The sequence below is a fragment of the Aspergillus luchuensis genome, chromosome 8 (genome assembly GCF_016861625.1).
Source record: "Aspergillus luchuensis IFO 4308 DNA, chromosome 8, nearly complete sequence".
NCBI classification, from domain to species: Eukaryota; Fungi; Ascomycota; class Eurotiomycetes; order Eurotiales; family Aspergillaceae; genus Aspergillus; species Aspergillus luchuensis.
The window spans coordinates 2,345,211-2,361,457 of NC_054856.1; the positions used below are offsets into that span (position 1 = coordinate 2,345,211).

At 52.1% G+C, this 16,247-nt stretch overlaps 6 protein-coding genes across 6 annotated transcripts; 5 read left to right on the forward strand and 1 right to left on the reverse strand.

The window, feature by feature from the left end:
* Positions 1 to 575: 575 nt before the first annotated feature.
* AKAW2_80838S (uncharacterized protein) lies at positions 576 to 2,076 on the forward strand (the record flags this gene model as incomplete). The annotated part of the gene is made up of 2 exons (XM_041681904.1): positions 576 to 1,263; positions 1,313 to 2,076. 2 exons carry the CDS (start codon positions 576 to 578, stop codon positions 2,074 to 2,076), a joined length of 1,452 nt encoding a protein of 483 aa, XP_041548799.1.
* Positions 2,077 to 2,463: 387 nt separating this feature from the next.
* AKAW2_80839S (lipoate synthase) lies at positions 2,464 to 3,714 on the forward strand (the record flags this gene model as incomplete). Its single annotated transcript, XM_041681905.1, has 1 exon — positions 2,464 to 3,714. The coding sequence occupies one exon, from the start codon at positions 2,464 to 2,466 to the stop codon at positions 3,712 to 3,714; it is 1,251 nt and encodes a 416-aa protein (XP_041548800.1).
* An 876-nt stretch (positions 3,715 to 4,590) lies between these two features.
* Positions 4,591 to 6,126, reverse strand: AKAW2_80840A (phosphoserine phosphatase SerB; the record flags this gene model as incomplete). The annotated part of the gene is made up of 3 exons (XM_041681906.1): positions 4,591 to 4,905; positions 4,976 to 5,233; positions 5,290 to 6,126. 3 exons carry the CDS (start codon positions 6,124 to 6,126, stop codon positions 4,591 to 4,593), a joined length of 1,410 nt encoding a protein of 469 aa, XP_041548801.1.
* A 1,251-nt stretch (positions 6,127 to 7,377) lies between these two features.
* On the forward strand, positions 7,378 to 8,358 carry met16 (phosphoadenylyl-sulfate reductase (thioredoxin); the record flags this gene model as incomplete). Its single annotated transcript, XM_041681907.1, has 2 exons — positions 7,378 to 7,549; positions 7,610 to 8,358. 2 exons carry the CDS (start codon positions 7,378 to 7,380, stop codon positions 8,356 to 8,358), a joined length of 921 nt encoding a protein of 306 aa, XP_041548802.1.
* Positions 8,359 to 11,493: 3,135 nt separating this feature from the next.
* Positions 11,494 to 13,844, forward strand: sC (sulfate adenylyltransferase; the record flags this gene model as incomplete). The annotated part of the gene is made up of 6 exons (XM_041681908.1): positions 11,494 to 11,662; positions 11,771 to 11,798; positions 11,932 to 12,114; positions 12,350 to 12,495; positions 12,572 to 12,641; positions 12,716 to 13,844. 6 exons carry the CDS (start codon positions 11,494 to 11,496, stop codon positions 13,842 to 13,844), a joined length of 1,725 nt encoding a protein of 574 aa, XP_041548803.1.
* A 355-nt stretch (positions 13,845 to 14,199) lies between these two features.
* On the forward strand, positions 14,200 to 15,963 carry AKAW2_80843S (uncharacterized protein; the record flags this gene model as incomplete). Its single annotated transcript, XM_041681909.1, has 1 exon — positions 14,200 to 15,963. The coding sequence occupies one exon, from the start codon at positions 14,200 to 14,202 to the stop codon at positions 15,961 to 15,963; it is 1,764 nt and encodes a 587-aa protein (XP_041548804.1).
* Between the last annotated feature and the right edge of the window lie 284 nt (positions 15,964 to 16,247).

The window sequence follows — 16,247 nt, forward strand, 5'->3', positions numbered from 1 at the left end:
AAATTGGCTAGACCAGATTGCATAGAACCCTGTCTTTCGTTTCAGTGTATTCTATGAACTGTCCTTCACTTACATTTCCTTATCTGTCAAACTACATGCCTGGGGCCTGTTCCCTCTTGTATTTCCTACTGGCGATTGAAGTTTCATGTACTGCGTGCAGTTAGCCACTAGGGCTAATGTATAATAGCTAGTCGTTTCCCACCGAGATCTACATACAATGATATTCTCTTTACATTCCAGTCCACCTGTCAATGTCACATATTAAGCAAACGCGGGTTTTCCAACCACGGCCAAAAATGATCACGTGTAGGCGTATCTGTATTGGGGAAACTAGCAGAGATGTTAAGACAACCCTTTCTTTCTACTTCTGCCTCAGCGCATTCCCTCAATTTCTCCACCCCCGCAATTCTGGTCTCTTCCCTTCTTACCAAGAAGCCAGTGTAGATGGTGCTTGACGCACTCGCTTAAGGGAGCCTCCCAGTTGGCCACATTTCTGTTTGCAGCAGCCCGGCGCAGTAATAAGGAGTTTCCATCAATACCAAAGGCCATCATTTGGCTCACATCCACGTTTTACAATGCGCATAGATTTAGTTTCAAGCTTCAGTCTTCGGAAGGTGCTGCAAAGTCGTCCTTATTATACCGGGTCTACCTTCCTCCCTATCCGCCCCGCGCACCGCTTTTTACCACATTGCAGAGCATATACAGTATTTGGCACTAGAATGGCATTGGTGAAGGACAACAGCACTCCGGATATGATCAATAATACTGTTGAGTACATGCCTATCGAGGACGTTGAGAAACTTGAGCGGTACCGGCGAGGCGGTTATCATCCAACAACCAGAGGAGAATGGTTGAATGGCCGGTATCGTATCGTGCATAAGCTTGGCTTTGGCGCATACTCAACCATTTGGATGGCAAGAGATCAGAAAACTGAAAAATATGTCGCCGTCAAAATCACCATCGCAGACTGCAATCCAACTAACTCCCAAGAAAGGAATATTCTCCATCGACTTGGTAGTGCAGAGTTGAAAGCCAAAACTCATCCCGGCAGCGCAATCATTCCATCTATAACAGATGAATTCACCATTTCTGGGCCTAATGGTGTACATCAATGTTTTGTCACATCAGTTGGAATGATGAATTTAGCTGAGGCCAAAGATGCCTCATCTTTCCGGCTGTTCCAGTTGCCTGTGGCCAGGGTTTTCTCTGCTCAACTAGTCTTGGCAGTGGCATATCTTCATACTCAGGGCATTGTCCATGCTGGTAAGTACATTTGCTATTCATCGTGATACCTACACTCATGTCATGTCAGATCTTCATCCCGGTAATATTCTGATCCTTCTTCCTGAGAGTATGGACTCGCTCTCACCAGAGCAATTCTACGAAAGGCATGGACAACCTCACCATGAGCCAGTTACCTGTCTAGATCAGCGTCCACTTCCTGATGGTGTCCCCGCACAAGCTGTCGTGCCTGTTTGGCTCGGAAAAGCGAGCGAAGAAGTTTCGCTATCTGAAGCTCAGATGGTTGTCACTGACTTTGGGGAGTCTTTCATGCCAGCCACTACAGCGCGGCATCACTCCAACACGCCGGATATGCTAGTCCCCCCAGAGACTTATTTCGAACCGAAAAAGTCACTTTCTTTCTCTGCTGATATTTGGAGGCTTGCGTGCACCATCTGGGAAATAATTGGTCAGCGTCCACTTTTCGAGGGCTTTAATCCGTCAGTCGACTGGGTAGTCAAAGAACATGTTGATACATTTGGCAGATTGCCACTGCCGTGGTGGCAGAAATGGGAATCGCGGTCAAAGTGGTTTAATGAGGACGGAACAAGACATGGTGTTACAAATTCAAGGCCCTGGGTGCAACGATTCAACCAATCAGTTCAGAAGCCTAGGGAAGAATTCAATATGCAACCGATGGGGGATGCCGAAAGGACTGCATTTCTTACTATGTTGAGAGATATGCTTGCATTCGAACCGGAAAAGAGACCATCTGCGGAGCGGATCATGGGATATAAATGGATGCAACAATGGGCTCTCCCTGAGCTATCCAGGATGAAACAGAATATGCCATAATTTCAGCTATATCGTCTGTCTTGTTCAAACATCTACCCGCTTGATATGATAACCGCAATTCTACTACGCCTCACCACGAAACCTTGAACTGTAGTCTCGAGCCATTGACATAACAATATGATATAATACTAGCACTACCTAGCACTGCTGGTTCTTGAAAGAAATAAAAGAAAGTGACTACTGCTACTAATGACCGGACTCCAGGACCATCTATATGTCAGCACATTATCGACACCTCAGGCATACAATCTCGCTGAGTCATGAATCGGGCGGCATCGCAACCGAAGCTCCGATGGCTATCAGCGACTTTCCCGCGGAATCCAACTTGCATTTCAACTTCTCCAAAGCACCGCCGCCTGTCTCTTCTCCTCACCCCAAACACACACCATGGCAGCCGCATCAACAAACCGTCTACGGCTCCTCTACACCTCCACGAGGGCCTCCCTCCCTCAATCCACCCCCAGCATCCTCACAACCCGCACCTACGCCACAACCGACTCCTCCACCTCCGCCACCAGCACTCCCAAACCACGCCGCCGCACCGCATTCACAGACAAGCTCAACGCCGGCCCATCCTTCGGCGACTTCGTCTCCGGAAACAACGACAATGCGCCTCTCCTCGACCCCTCCGAAGCCTACGCCCTCGAAACCGCTCTCGTTGGCCCCGCCGGCCGCAAAAAGCAAATGACCCGTCTCCCACCCTGGCTGAAAACCCCCATCCCAGACTCCAAGAACTACCAACGCCTCAAGAAAGATTTGCGCGGTCTGAACCTCCACACCGTCTGCGAGGAAGCCCGCTGTCCCAACATCTCCGACTGCTGGGGCGGCGGCGACAAAGCCGCCGCTACCGCTACCATCATGCTCATGGGCGATACCTGTACCCGCGGTTGCAGCTTCTGCAGTGTCAAGACTAGTCGCAGGCCCGCTGCGCTGGATCCCCATGAGCCGGAGAACACGGCTGAGGCAATCTCTCGCTGGGGATTGGGGTATGTGGTGCTGACGAGTGTGGATCGTGATGATCTTGCGGATGGCGGTGCGCGCCATTTCGCTGAGACCGTGCGCAAGATTAAGTCCAAGGCGCCTAGCACCCTGGTTGAATGTTTGACTGGTGATTACCGTGGTGATCTGGATATGGTGGCACTGGTGGCTAATTCGGGACTGGATGTGTATGCGCATAACATTGAGACTGTCGAGGCTCTTACCCCCCGTGTTCGTGATCGGAGAGCTACCTTCAAGCAGAGTATTGCTGTGTTGGAGGCGGCGAAGAAGGCCAATCCGGAGGTTATTACGAAGTCTTCGTTGATGTTGGGTCTCGGGGAGACCGAGGAACAGTTGGAGCATGCGCTGGCGCAGTTGCGTGCTGTTGATGTTGATGTCGTTACTTTCGGGCAGTATATGCGTCCGACGAAGAGGCATATGGCTGTGCATGAGTATGTTCATCCGAAATGGTTCGAGCATTGGCAGCGTCGTGCTGAGGAGTTGGGCTTCCTCTACTGTGCTTCTGGTCCTTTGGTGCGCAGTTCTTATAAGGCTGGTGAGGCGTTCATTGAGAATGTCTTGAAGAAGAGGCGCGCTGGGGTTAGTGACGCTGTTGCTGAGAAGAAGGTTGCTGCTGCTGTTGATGAGGCTACTCGTTGAGATTTAGCTTAACCTGTTCTCTTCGAGCTGTGTACGATTTCTTGTGTTTGTCTTTCGGTTCATGGGCGCATGGTTGCATTAAATGGGGCTTATACTGTGGTTGTTTCGAGCTTCTGGTTTTAAGATTGGTCGGTCTACTTACACACACACATATTATCAACTACGACTAGCATCGCTAGGATTCATTAGGAATTGGGCCCGGGATGAGCGGGATGGGCTGGCTGTCTCAATCATCTACTACAGGGTCGTGGATAGAAAAATACTAATTCAACATGTATGGCATCCATTTCACGTAAAATAGAGATAGACGGGAATATTGTCAACGTCAGCATCAGCCATCATCATGATCTCGCAGTCGTTTGAATCAATTCAAAATTCGTCCGTACGTAGCTAGCCCATCGTCATGTAGTAGTCGTATGTATTTGTACCTGCCCGTGTTTGTTCCTTGCCTACTCCGACGCCCGCATGTAAACGCTCTCGTGCTCATCGTTCTAATACATGAAACTATTTCCGCTTGGCTTCTCGAATTCGCATGATAGGGAAAAGGGGTGAGGGAAGGGACGTGATGGTTTTGGTTTGGGCTTGGTCTGTCTACACATGCCAAATCCAAAACCTTGGGGCCAAAGAGAGATAAAGGAGAGATAGATGTATGTGGAGAGAGATGGATAGGGAAATGATATGGGAATGGAACGGAAAGAAAGGAATCTATCCAATGGTGCGCGGGAGGCCTCCAACAACGAGTTGGAGTAGTAGAGTACGCACCTGGCGACATGTTCGCATGCTCGCCGCCGAGCTGACTAGTGGAAGACGCACGTGTTCGTGTCTTTCTACTGATCGCTTGGTCACTGTAATGGATGCTTGGTAGCATATTTTCAACTACGCAATCAGCTCGGAAATGTCATCCTTAGTCAGGCCAAGGAGGTAGAGAATATCCACGAGGCTCTCGCCATTGAGACGGGTCGGTGCCTCGAGCTGCACCTTGCTCTTGGCCCGCCAGGCGACTCCCAGTCCCGCTGCGTGCAGCATGAGCAGGTCATTGGCTCCGTCACCAACAGCGACAGTTTGGGAGATAGGGATGCCATGCTCCGCGGCAATCGAGTGAAGAATCGAGCGCTTCTGGCTCGCATCGATGATGGGATATGTGGGGACCAGTTTGCCGGTCAGGGTTTGCGTCGTAGGATCGATCTCGAGCTAATCAGGGTATTAGTACTTAAGCGAAAATGCAAAATATTGTCGATGGGTCGAATGTCGCATCACATACATGGTTGGCATGCGCGTAGTCAAGTCCAAGTTGTTCGGCAAGCCACTCCGCAAGAGGCTGGAAGCCTCCACTCAAGACTGCCATTTTGCAGCCGAGAGTCTTCAAGGCCTTGCACAGTTCACGCGCACCTGGAGAAATGGTGATGACGGACTTCAGCTTCTCGAAGACGTCCGCAGGAACACCCTTCAGAAGGCTGACCCGCTCCCGGAGAGATGCGGAGAAGTCCAATTCGCCGTTCATAGCACGAGCCGTAATTTCCTGCCATTAATATCAGCATATACAGCCCTTTTCCATCGTTCAGCAAAGGTACGAACCGAAACCTCCTTCTCCACGCCGATAAACTTGGCAATCTCATCGATCACCTCGTTCTGAATCAGTGTACTATCCATATCGAACACTACCAACCGCTTGTGCCGACGGAAGACGCTCTCCCGCTGGAGGACGACCTCCACATTCCATTCGCGCTCGAACCGCCATATGCTCTCATGTTTCCGCAGGTCTTCAAAGGTAAGGTATTCCGGGTTGGGAGGAGGCGAGAAGGTGACTTCGACGACGCGAGGCTGGTCATGACGATCCAAGCAGCGATGCGAAGTGTTGGTGCGCTGATACGGGGTCGGAAGGGTTTCGATGATTTGAAGGAAGTTGGTCAGGCAGAGCTGTGATACAAACGGGCCGTACAGATGGTCAAGCGGCTCCGGCTCTGGGGCGGGAGGCTCCCGTGGGATCTTCTCGATATCGACCGTCGGGGCGGAACCTACGGGTACCATGGGTGATGGCAGAGTTTGGCCAGACCCGACATGAGGGGAGGAATCGGGGTGCAGATGGGGATGGATAGGATCAGCAGATTTGTAGTAGATCGTAGCGACCAGCTGCTGTGTTCCAGTAGGCAGTTCATTGGACTGTTGGTTGAAGATGCTGTGGATGATGCCACTGTCGGTGACCTTCTCGGGATCGGGGCTAATGGGATTAGCTTTGACGGACAGCGCAGCAAACGCTGACTCGGGAGAATTGCCAATCACGTTGCCGATGGTCTGAATGGGGGCAGAGGGTTTGTACTGCTGATGATCCTGGATGAAGGATGCGCTGGACAGGGTCTGTCGCAAGACCGGGCGCGTTGGACGGCCGTTGTTGGTGGGGTTGGGCGCTGCCATTGTGCCGGACTGGATTTTCGGCGCAAAAGAGGAGAGAGGAGAGTTGAGTGAATGAGGGGTGGAAGTGGGATTCGGAGGTAGACGGAGATTGATAGCACAGGGCGAGTATAGCAGCGGATGATCCTCAGCAATCAACAGCGAATCCACCCGGTGGGAACAGAACCCTCGACACGCTGGAGCAGTCGGGAAGCAGAAGGGAGATACAGAGCGTCTAGACAAGGTCAAACGAGAGTCTGGCTTTGAACTCACGGCGAATTTCCCCTGCAGCTCCGATCGGCCGCACGTGGTGGGGGATCCCGTGCCCCTCGGTCACATGAGGTCGAGTCATGTGCCTTCACCGCCCGGCAGAACCAGGCCAACTTCTTCCCCACCACAAGAAACTTGAAAGATGGAGATGACGATGATATCAATCTTCGGGGAAGGGGGGATTCATGGAGCAGAGCAAGCACACTCCAACTGCCACTATCGATTTAGTATGACAAATAAGGGTCTATTCTGACTAGTCGCCAAGACAAATTCAATGACACTAGATCTAGTCATCTACATGTGTCTGACTCAAATCAGCCGGGTTTGTTTTCTAAGCAATTCATCTCCTCCAGTCCGAGGCTAATCATCAACTAGATCTGCACCTCTCTGGGGCCAGAAAACAGACCGGAACAGGGATAGCATGCCATCATCAAGATAAGATGAGCAACGGCTACACGGACTTGCCGACCGGATGAACTTTGATGCCCTTCGCCCAAGTTCTTCACTGTTCCAACTTCACTGTGGACCATGCTGGATTTATCAGCAATGGCACCTGCGGCGGTTGTTTCAGTGGATGAGCTAAGCGTATCCGGGTGCGCAGAGTCACACAAAGCGCAAGTATTGCGTGATTTCCCCAGGACATGAGGAAATTAAATTTTTCAGCCCAGTCGCCCAATTGTGCAGGCGGTCACAGACAATGTCGTGATCGAGAAACGGCAGAATGACCCGGCATGTATGAGGGACTGAGGGCAGGAAGAACGGGTGCCCCCGACCCGATGATGTCGTGATTGCCCCTGTCCTGTCTTTCTTTTATATCGGACTGGTCAGGTCATCTCCATTGTGTTCTGTCTACATCATCTCTTGCCTCCCACATCAGTTCCAGTACTTCCGTCATCCCCCCAAGTCTGTCGAGCCATTACATATAGACCCGCTTGTATTTCATCTGCTCGTCCTTGGGATTGACATTGTCTACCATATACCCTGCCATTCGACTCCTCATTCACCATGCCTGCGAAGACATCTGAGAACTACCCCTCTGCCTATGAGGCTGCCGACACTGCCACCGACTCTGGCTATGTCAGTGGTGGCTCTAGTGATGACTACTCTCCAGAAATCGTCTTCACTAAGCCTCACTTGAACTTCCTCAATAGACAATTGCAGTTTCTTGAGCCTCAAGGTCAGCATAGGTTGCCCCTCTCACGCGTCTCCAGGCCAAGTTAGACTAACGCAAATGCAGACGTCCTGAGATGGTGTGTCACCTCTCTGCCTCACCTCTACCAGACCACCGCTTTCGGTCTCACTGGTCTTGTGACCCTGGACATGCTCTCCAAGCTGGACGTGCCCCGGCCTCAGATGGTTGATCTCATCTTCCTCGACACCCTTCACCACTTCAAAGAGACCCTGGATCTGGTCGACCGTGTCCGCCAGAAGTATCCTTTGGTCAACATCCACGTCTTCAAGCCTCAGGGTCTCGAGACTGAGGAAGAATTTGCCCAGAAGTACGGTGCCCGCCTCTGGGAGAAGGACGACCAGTTCTACGACTGGGTGGCCAAGGTTGAGCCTGCCCAGCGTGCCTACCGAGAACTCAACGTTCACGCTGTCCTTACTGGACGTCGTCGCAGCCAAGGTGGCAAGCGTGGCGACCTCGATGTCATCGAGGTTGACGAGGCTGGCCTGATCAAGATCAACCCTCTCGCCAACTGGACCTTCGAGCAGGTCAAGCAATACGTCCAAGAGAACGACGTTCCCTACAACGAGTTGCTCGACCGTGGTTACAAGAGCATTGGTGACTACCACTCCACCCAGCCAGTCAAGGAGAACGAAGATGAGCGGTCTGGTCGCTGGAAGGGCCAGGAGAAGACCGAGTGCGGTATCCACAACCCTCGCTCCAAGTATGCTCAGTTCCTTATGGAGATGGAGCGTAAGCGTCAAGAGGAGGCCCTATCGCAGGCTCTTCAGACGTCCTTGACGACGTCCGCTCAGTAAAGGCCGCTTGTCTTCTTTCTCACCTTGCATCTATAACGGCGTTCTATGACCTGGGAGTTTTTTCTGGAGTGGAGTTACATAGCCTTGTTGATTTACTTGTTTTAAAAAGAGACCCCATGGTATGGGAAAAGGAGGATCATGTTTTATGACATCTGGGAATTCAAAGGCCACTCGTCAATCCTACTCGATCGGAGATACTGTACATACAGGGTTGGCGGAGACTGGCAGTGATATGCAAAAGACGGCTCACAAGCCAAGTACATTAATGACTTGCATGATACAAATGATTAGACTATTTTATTCTACTTTTCTTATTTTTCTACATTAAGCTTGAATTGGACCCTATCTGTAGACTCGCGGAGTGTAGGACTGTGGGGTGGGGTGTTCGAACGTCAACCCTATCCGATATCGCACCCGACCCAACCGAATAGGAAGTGAATTGGCTACTATGAATCCGTTGAAGGATTAAAATTTGCTGATTCGGATCGTCCGGAACCGCCTATTGATCTTCTGTAAATACTGATTGAATTTCTTCGATCCTCAACAAATACTCAGCAGATGACCAAGACCCTGCCAAGACCATAGAAACTACGTTGAGCGCCTCTGGATATAGTGCAGTGGGCTAAATTACCCCAGCCTGCGGTTGAGAATTGCTTGTTATCCTTATAGACCAACAGCAGCAGAGATTTTCCAAAAGGTTACCTAACATGAATTGAATATAGTATGATTTAGAAGATTTAGTAAATTGGTAAATAGCCCGCTGGGCTTCGGGCGCGTGTCTAAATCCTTCCGCGAGAATAGTGGATGTATTTCCCACACATATCTACACATTTCATTGTGCCTCTCTTACTTGTCCTAAACTTGATTTATTATTTCTATGGAGAAGGTATTTCACAATATACTCAGGAAAATAGCGATATCTTGAAATATAGGCCATTCACTCACTCGCACTCCTCACCTCCCTTCGGGGAAAACCTTTCGCATCACATAATATTTCCGAAGAATGAGCAAATTTGCTTTTTTACGACAGTTCCAGATTCCGGGCATATGAAGGGATGTTAAGTTTTCTGTTGTGTTTCATTTCAACCTTGGATACGTGACAGGAATGTGATCTTATCTTATCAATCTAATCAGGTCAACCTTATCAGCGGCAGGAGAATGGGATTGTTGCTTCTCGTGCGAGAGATTCTAGGTTGATTGTTCTGCCCCATTTTCTTTTATGTAAGAGTATGGGGTTGGTGTTTACGTTCTAGATTCGAATATGCTGAAGGATTTCTTGGAAGGGCGGCTTATGTGTCGCTGTTTCCCCAGGGAACGTGCACTTTCTCGCTTACTTTTTAGCTTGGATTGTTGGACAGTTGGGAGCGCTGGTTGTTTAAAAAGGATTAGCAGCAGGATCGCAGGCACTCAAAATGTCAAAAACTGCTTGCTTGGTTTGGGCCATAGATTTACTATTTTGCCTGCTTAGAGACCCTGAATCGAAGTAAGTTAAGGCTCTCAGCCTTATGATTCATGCATGACAGGTGTTGGGGCCCGACGATGCGGTGTAGGGCTATACTAGTTGGTTGCATCATTTACTTCCAATTATCGTCATTCTTGGCTACACCACAAGAAAGGATTGCATACGTCTGCAACCCCTCCCGCTCTTTAAGAGAAGCCACATCCCGCGCTCCCGGACCCTGAGACCCTGGACTAAAATACGATCACGCTGTGAACAGTTCCACAGCGGACCGACGCAAGTCAGATGAGTTCGTGATATACTATGTGTGCGTGGAGTGGCTGTTCAGTGTTACCGCCTGGATGATGTCGGCAGACTCAACACTAGCACTAGGTGTTTGTCAAGCGTGCCCCGGGCTACTGCTTATTCGAGATGAGTGACACAGGTCTTTTACTAGGCGAATTGACACTACTAGGAAAACCTTGACTGACATCTCCGCGGATACTGCGGCTGGCTGAGAAATCAATATCAGATTTTGATCTTCTGGTTTTATTCTTCCGTTGTCATGGTGTCCCAGCAGCAGGTCGCTGCTTAGGGCAAGCGGGTCACCTGAGCGACAGGGCGGAACCGGTGCCAAGGAGGGACTAGGCCTCGGCTGGCGTAGTCAATCACGCAAGCCGAGCTGGAGATGTCGTGATCCCATCACGTGATTTTTGCGGCGGCGGTTTTTTTTGAAACGCGGCGGACGACCAAGGAAATCGTGTTTGACTGGTATGTTTCAAAACCGTTTTGCCGGCTGGGCCTGACATCTACAATAATGATCGGAGGAAACTTTTCTATCTGAGAAATGTCCACGCATGCGATTGACATCTCGCATACGCTGGTGCTTTACTTAAACGGCAACTATCCTGTTGCCCCCCCTGAAAATCATGACTTGTTCTGGGCTCCGTAGACCCAGCGGGGGAAATTATGTGGCTTTCAACATGAGGTTGATGACGACGATGGGGGGGGCAGCGATTATCCCCCGTGGTTACGAGGGCCGCCCCGTATCTCCGAGGAGAGCCCATCCGCCATCGGAAGTACAAAACGTAGTCCCAAGTTCAAGTATAGAATAGAGGCGTCGGCTTAAGCGCCCGCCCTTCTAGAAGGCCCTAAAAATAGTGAACTTATGAGGATAGCATGCTGGAGACCAGCGATGGCGCCATCGCGCTGGGGATGAGCAATTGCGAATGCGACGTATGCGCAGCCTCATCTCGGGGGGAAGGAAAAGAAGGATAGACAGACGTACGACACAAAGGCATACGTAGACGCTCTTCGTACCAAGAGTCCGACAGCTCCACCACCTTTCGACGAGACCGCAGGACAGATCCCGATGGTTGATTTGGCTGGAACGGAGAACTTGACGGTCGTTGGAGAAAGCATATTGGTCATCGCTGGAGTCCCTCAATCTCCTGAATTGCTCGAATTGGATCATTGCCTTGGTTGCTCCGCTGTTCCCCTCTTGACCCCTTCCTGAACTTTTTTTCCCTTTCCACTCTTCATAAACTCCATTCTTCTTCCTTCTACCCCCCTCCACTCTTCTCTTTCTTCTTTATAATCCTCTGGGACCCTCCAGACCCTTTCCTTTCCTTTCCTTCCTTTCTTTTCTCATCACATCTTTGCTTGAGTGGAAATCCATCCCTCATCATCCTTTCACAATGGCCAACTCTCCCCACGGTGGTGTCCTTAAGGACCTTCTCGCCCGCGATGCTCCCCGCCACGACCAGCTGGCTGCTGAGGCGGAGACTCTCCCTGCCCTCACTCTCACTGAGCGCCAGCTCTGCGATCTGGAGCTCATCATGAACGGTGGTTTCAGTCCTCTGGAGGGTATGTTGCCAATCATCCCACTTTCTCCGTCCTGGTTGCCCGCGACTACCCGTCCGCTTGCAACCGTCGCGGGGTGAAATCGTCAGTCTTGGCTAACTCCGGGCGCAGGCTTCATGAACCAGAAGGACTTCGACGGGTATGCTACGATCCCTCAAACTCCATCAATTTACGCCAGTAGTCCTCGAAGCGACACTAGATTTGCAGGACGAGGACCTGTGCAACAGGCGAAAGTATTGGGGGGCAATTAGCTGACATCGGTTTTCGTTCAGTGTTTGCGAGAACTGCCGTCTTGCCGATGGCAACGTTTTCTCCATGCCCATCACCCTCGACGCCTCCCAGAAGACCATCGACGAGCTCAAGCTCCAGGCCGGCTCTCGCCTCACCCTGCGCGATTTCCGTGACGACCGCAACCTGGCCATCCTGACTATCGACGACATCTACCGCGCTGACAAGTGAGTGGAGCCCCTCTTTCCTCTTTTCCTTGTGAATTTTTCCGTGCGAATGGGAATCGCGGGACCTTGGCGATCGCTATATTTCTGACTTGAACGGGGCGTTCATGAAACGAGAGATTGGCATCGCCGGCCTTGGTTTCCCACGGGCGGAGTTCACTAGCCGTCGGGGATTTTGCAGATAGTGGGTCTCGATGACGCGGATGGGCTAACGATGTGCTTTTCACCCCTAATTTAGGCAAAAGGAAGCCAAGCTGGTCTTTGGCGGAGACCCGGAACACCCTGCCATTAAGTACCTGAACAACACTGTCCAGGAGTTCTACATTGGTGGAAAGATCGAGGCTGTCAACAAGCTCAACCACTACGACTATGTCGCTCTTCGCTGTATGTCATTACCCGTGCGCGATCCTTGCGACCGCATCCTGATTCATGTACTGACCGCGCGGGCCTCCTAATTTAGACACTCCCGCGGAATTGCGTGTCCACTTCGACAAGCTCGGCTGGTCCCGAGTTGTCGCTTTCCAGACTAGGTACGTATGGCCGAGACCAGCTATAGTGCACCCGTTATGATGCGCGCGCGACCTTGCGACTAACGGTCCCTCAGAAACCCCATGCACAGAGCTCACCGTGAGCTGACTGTTCGTGCCGCTCGCGCCCGTCAGGCCAATGTCCTGATCCACCCCGTCGTTGGTCTCACCAAGCCCGGTGACATTGACCACTTCACCCGTGTCCGTGCCTACCAGGCCCTCCTGCCCCGCTACCCCAACGGAATGGCTGTCCTGGGTCTCCTGGGTCTGGCTATGCGTATGGGTGGTCCTCGTGAGGCTATCTGGCACGCTATCATCCGTAAGAACCACGGTGCCACTCACTTCATCGTTGGTCGTGACCACGCCGGTCCCGGTAAGAACTCCAAGGGTGAGGAGTTCTACGGTCCTTACGATGCTCAGCACGCCGTCGAGAAGTACAAGGACGAGCTTGGCATTGAGGTCGTCGAGTTCCAGCAGGTCACCTACCTGCCCGACACCGACGAGTACCGCCCCAAGGACGAGGTCCCCGCTGGTGTCAAGACCCTCGACATCTCCGGTACCGAGCTCCGCAAGCGCCTCCGCACCGGTGCTCACATCCCCGAGTGGTTCTCCTACCCCGAGGTTGTCAAGATCCTGCGTGAATCCAACCCCCCTCGTGCTTCCCAGGGTTTCACCATCTTCCTTACCGGTTACATGAACTCCGGCAAGGACGCCATCGCTCGTGCCCTGCAGGTCACCCTGAACCAGCAGGGTGGACGCTCCGTCACTCTGTTGCTTGGTGACACCGTCCGCCACGAGCTCTCCTCCGAGCTGGGCTTCAGCCGTGAGGACCGCCACACCAACATCCAGCGCATTGCCTTCGTCGCCGGTGAGCTCACCCGTGCCGGTGCTGCCGTCATCGCTGCCCCCATTGCTCCCTACGAGGAGTCCCGCAAGGCTGCCCGTGAGGCCGTCGCTGGTTCCGGTGGCAACTTCTTCCTCGTCCACGTTGCTACTCCCCTGGAGCACTGCGAGAAGACCGACAAGCGTGGCATCTACGCCAAGGCCCGCCGTGGCGAGATCAAGGGCTTCACTGGTGTTGATGATCCTTATGAGGCTCCTGCCAACGCCGATCTCACTGTTGATGTCTCCAAGCAGAGCGTCCGCAGCATTGTCCACGAGATCATCCTCATGCTCGAGAGCGAGGGCTACTTTGACCGCAACTAGATTAGCGTAGGCGCTTGGGAAAATATTGGATTTTATTTTGCGTGATACAGGTCGGATTTCGGAACCCTGGGTGGTTTTAGAGGATCTATTGCTCTATAGAGAGATTTGGAAATAATACTTGATTCCCCAATACAACTTCGGAGATTGTATATCGAAAATTCTTTCTTTCGTAAAGCCTTTGTAATGTGTCTCCTGAGGCGTAGTTAATATCCTGGTAATACTGTCAACTGGTGGGTTCAGACGGACCGACCTGCAAACCACGCAAACACCACCTGCACCTGACTTGGGTTGTTCTTCCGCCGACGACATCGTGACCCGTTTCTAGCACCAGCAGCTCTGCGACAAGCATCACAGAATGCTACCCCAGCGCGTTCCAATGCCTCGAATACCGGGGTCTGGTCGCTTGCTGCGACCTCCCATTCTACGCAGCGCCCGCTATCCCTCTCGTCCCTTCACGCAACAATCTCGTCGACAAGTCATCTCCCCGCCTCTGGGTCGGCCACAGCTACCTTTCCTCACATCCCCAGCAGGCAGTCGACCTCTTCCGCCCTTATCCTTGCATCTCCGACAACATTTTGCGCGACTAGTATCGACCGAGAGCCGTGACTACTATAGGCGACGCATTTCCAATGGACTCAAAATCGGTCTTTCATTTTACGCCATGCTGGTGTTGTTCCAAGTGATCAAATTGGGCGTATACCAGGAGGACATCGAACACAAATGGCCAACTCCGCCGGAATGGTCTTGGAAGAGTCGGTGGTGCTTGCGCTCGGCACAGGCACTGCAGCACCCTGAGCAGATCGGCAAGCTCATGACCAATTGGCCCATGGTTGCGGGATACCTAAAAGATCTGCTGGAGCGACTGGAGGATCCGGAAGGCGAAGGAAAGGGCATTATGGAGCAAGAAGATGGAGGATTTCTGGTCGAAGGTGTTGGGAAAATGGGATACGATGTTTCTGCGAAGAGTGAGCCGTGGAGGAGGGGCTACTTCCAGGCTCTGATGGGAGCTGCAAAGGCCGCGGAGAGTCTGGAGGGCTGGCTGACCGATCGCAAACAGCGTATCTCTGCTCCTGCCGAGTATGTTGTTGGCCCCTCAAACCCTCGTCCAAGGCCGATGCCCGCTGGACAGCAAGCTCCTTTAGAGGAGAACTGCGAGGCTGCTTCTCCTAGTCCGGAGAGCTTCTACATGAAGATCCTGACGACGCGGGGCTTCGACACAAGACAAAAGGTGGAGGCAGCGCTTTCATATGCGGACTGGCTCGATTACAAAGGATTGAAGAGTACTTCGCGCGATATGTACAGCTGGGCTATGGATATCGCGGCCGCCGGATCGTCCGTGGATGCCACAAAAGTCGTAGATGTGAAGACAGGCGTCTTGAAGAACGACGGCAAGTTGTTGCCATCGGAGAACATCATCCGTGTGTCCACGGCCCTCGCCGTTCACCACGCCAAACAGGGTGACCTGCCTAATGCGCTATCCATCTTTACCTCCGTGCTGAAGGCCCGTCGGTCCCTTCCCGCCGCTTCATCCAACTCGGCTCTTCCGTTCTTCCCCTCTCGCGCACCCTCGGGCAATGACCCCTTCCGCGCTCTGTTCAACTCTCTCAAAACCGTCCTCGTCCCCGTGGAATACCCGCCTCCTCTACCGTCAGGTGACGAACCACCTCAACGAACCCCCACTTCCGTCTGCGACGAAGCCGGCCTCATGACCTACATCGGTGAGATCATCTACGCCTCCTCCTCCAAGGAAGGTGGCCTAGCATGGACCCGCGACGCCGTAGACTTGGCCGAGGCTACTATCTTCGAGCTCGGCACTTCCGAGGAACTCCGCGAGCCTCGCGACCGCTGCGCAGACTGTCTGCGCGTCGGCATCGGGAACTGGAAGACCATGGTCTCCCAGCTGATCAAGCAAGCCGAAAAGGATGAGCAAGAGACCATCGAGAAGGCCAAGAAGGCTTGGTATGGAGGCCAGAAGCAGATCGAGGCCAAGACTCTCGAGAGGAAGAGATGGGAAGCCGAACGCTTGATCCTCGATGACCGGACGAGAAGACTCCGCGACTTTGTGGACGATGATACGGCCTTGAAGGGAATTGCGCCCAATAGCTCGCTTTTCACTTAGGCGTAGTGTCTGGTAAATCTTCCTGGTTTGTCTGGCGTCATTTTGTCGAATCAATGCATGGAATCGAGGAGTTAAGGCGAGGACATCTATCATCTATCTATCTATTATCATGAATAAGCGCTATGGGTTGTCAGGGATAGGGTAATTTCTCTTCTCTGTGTAAAATTACAAGTTTCTCCAAAATTGTACTTTGAAATACCAAAACCGAGTTATTATATTCTCAATCCTGTATACTTCAAAATCTCCACCCAAGATCCAAGATCACATACCTAGGACCCTACATA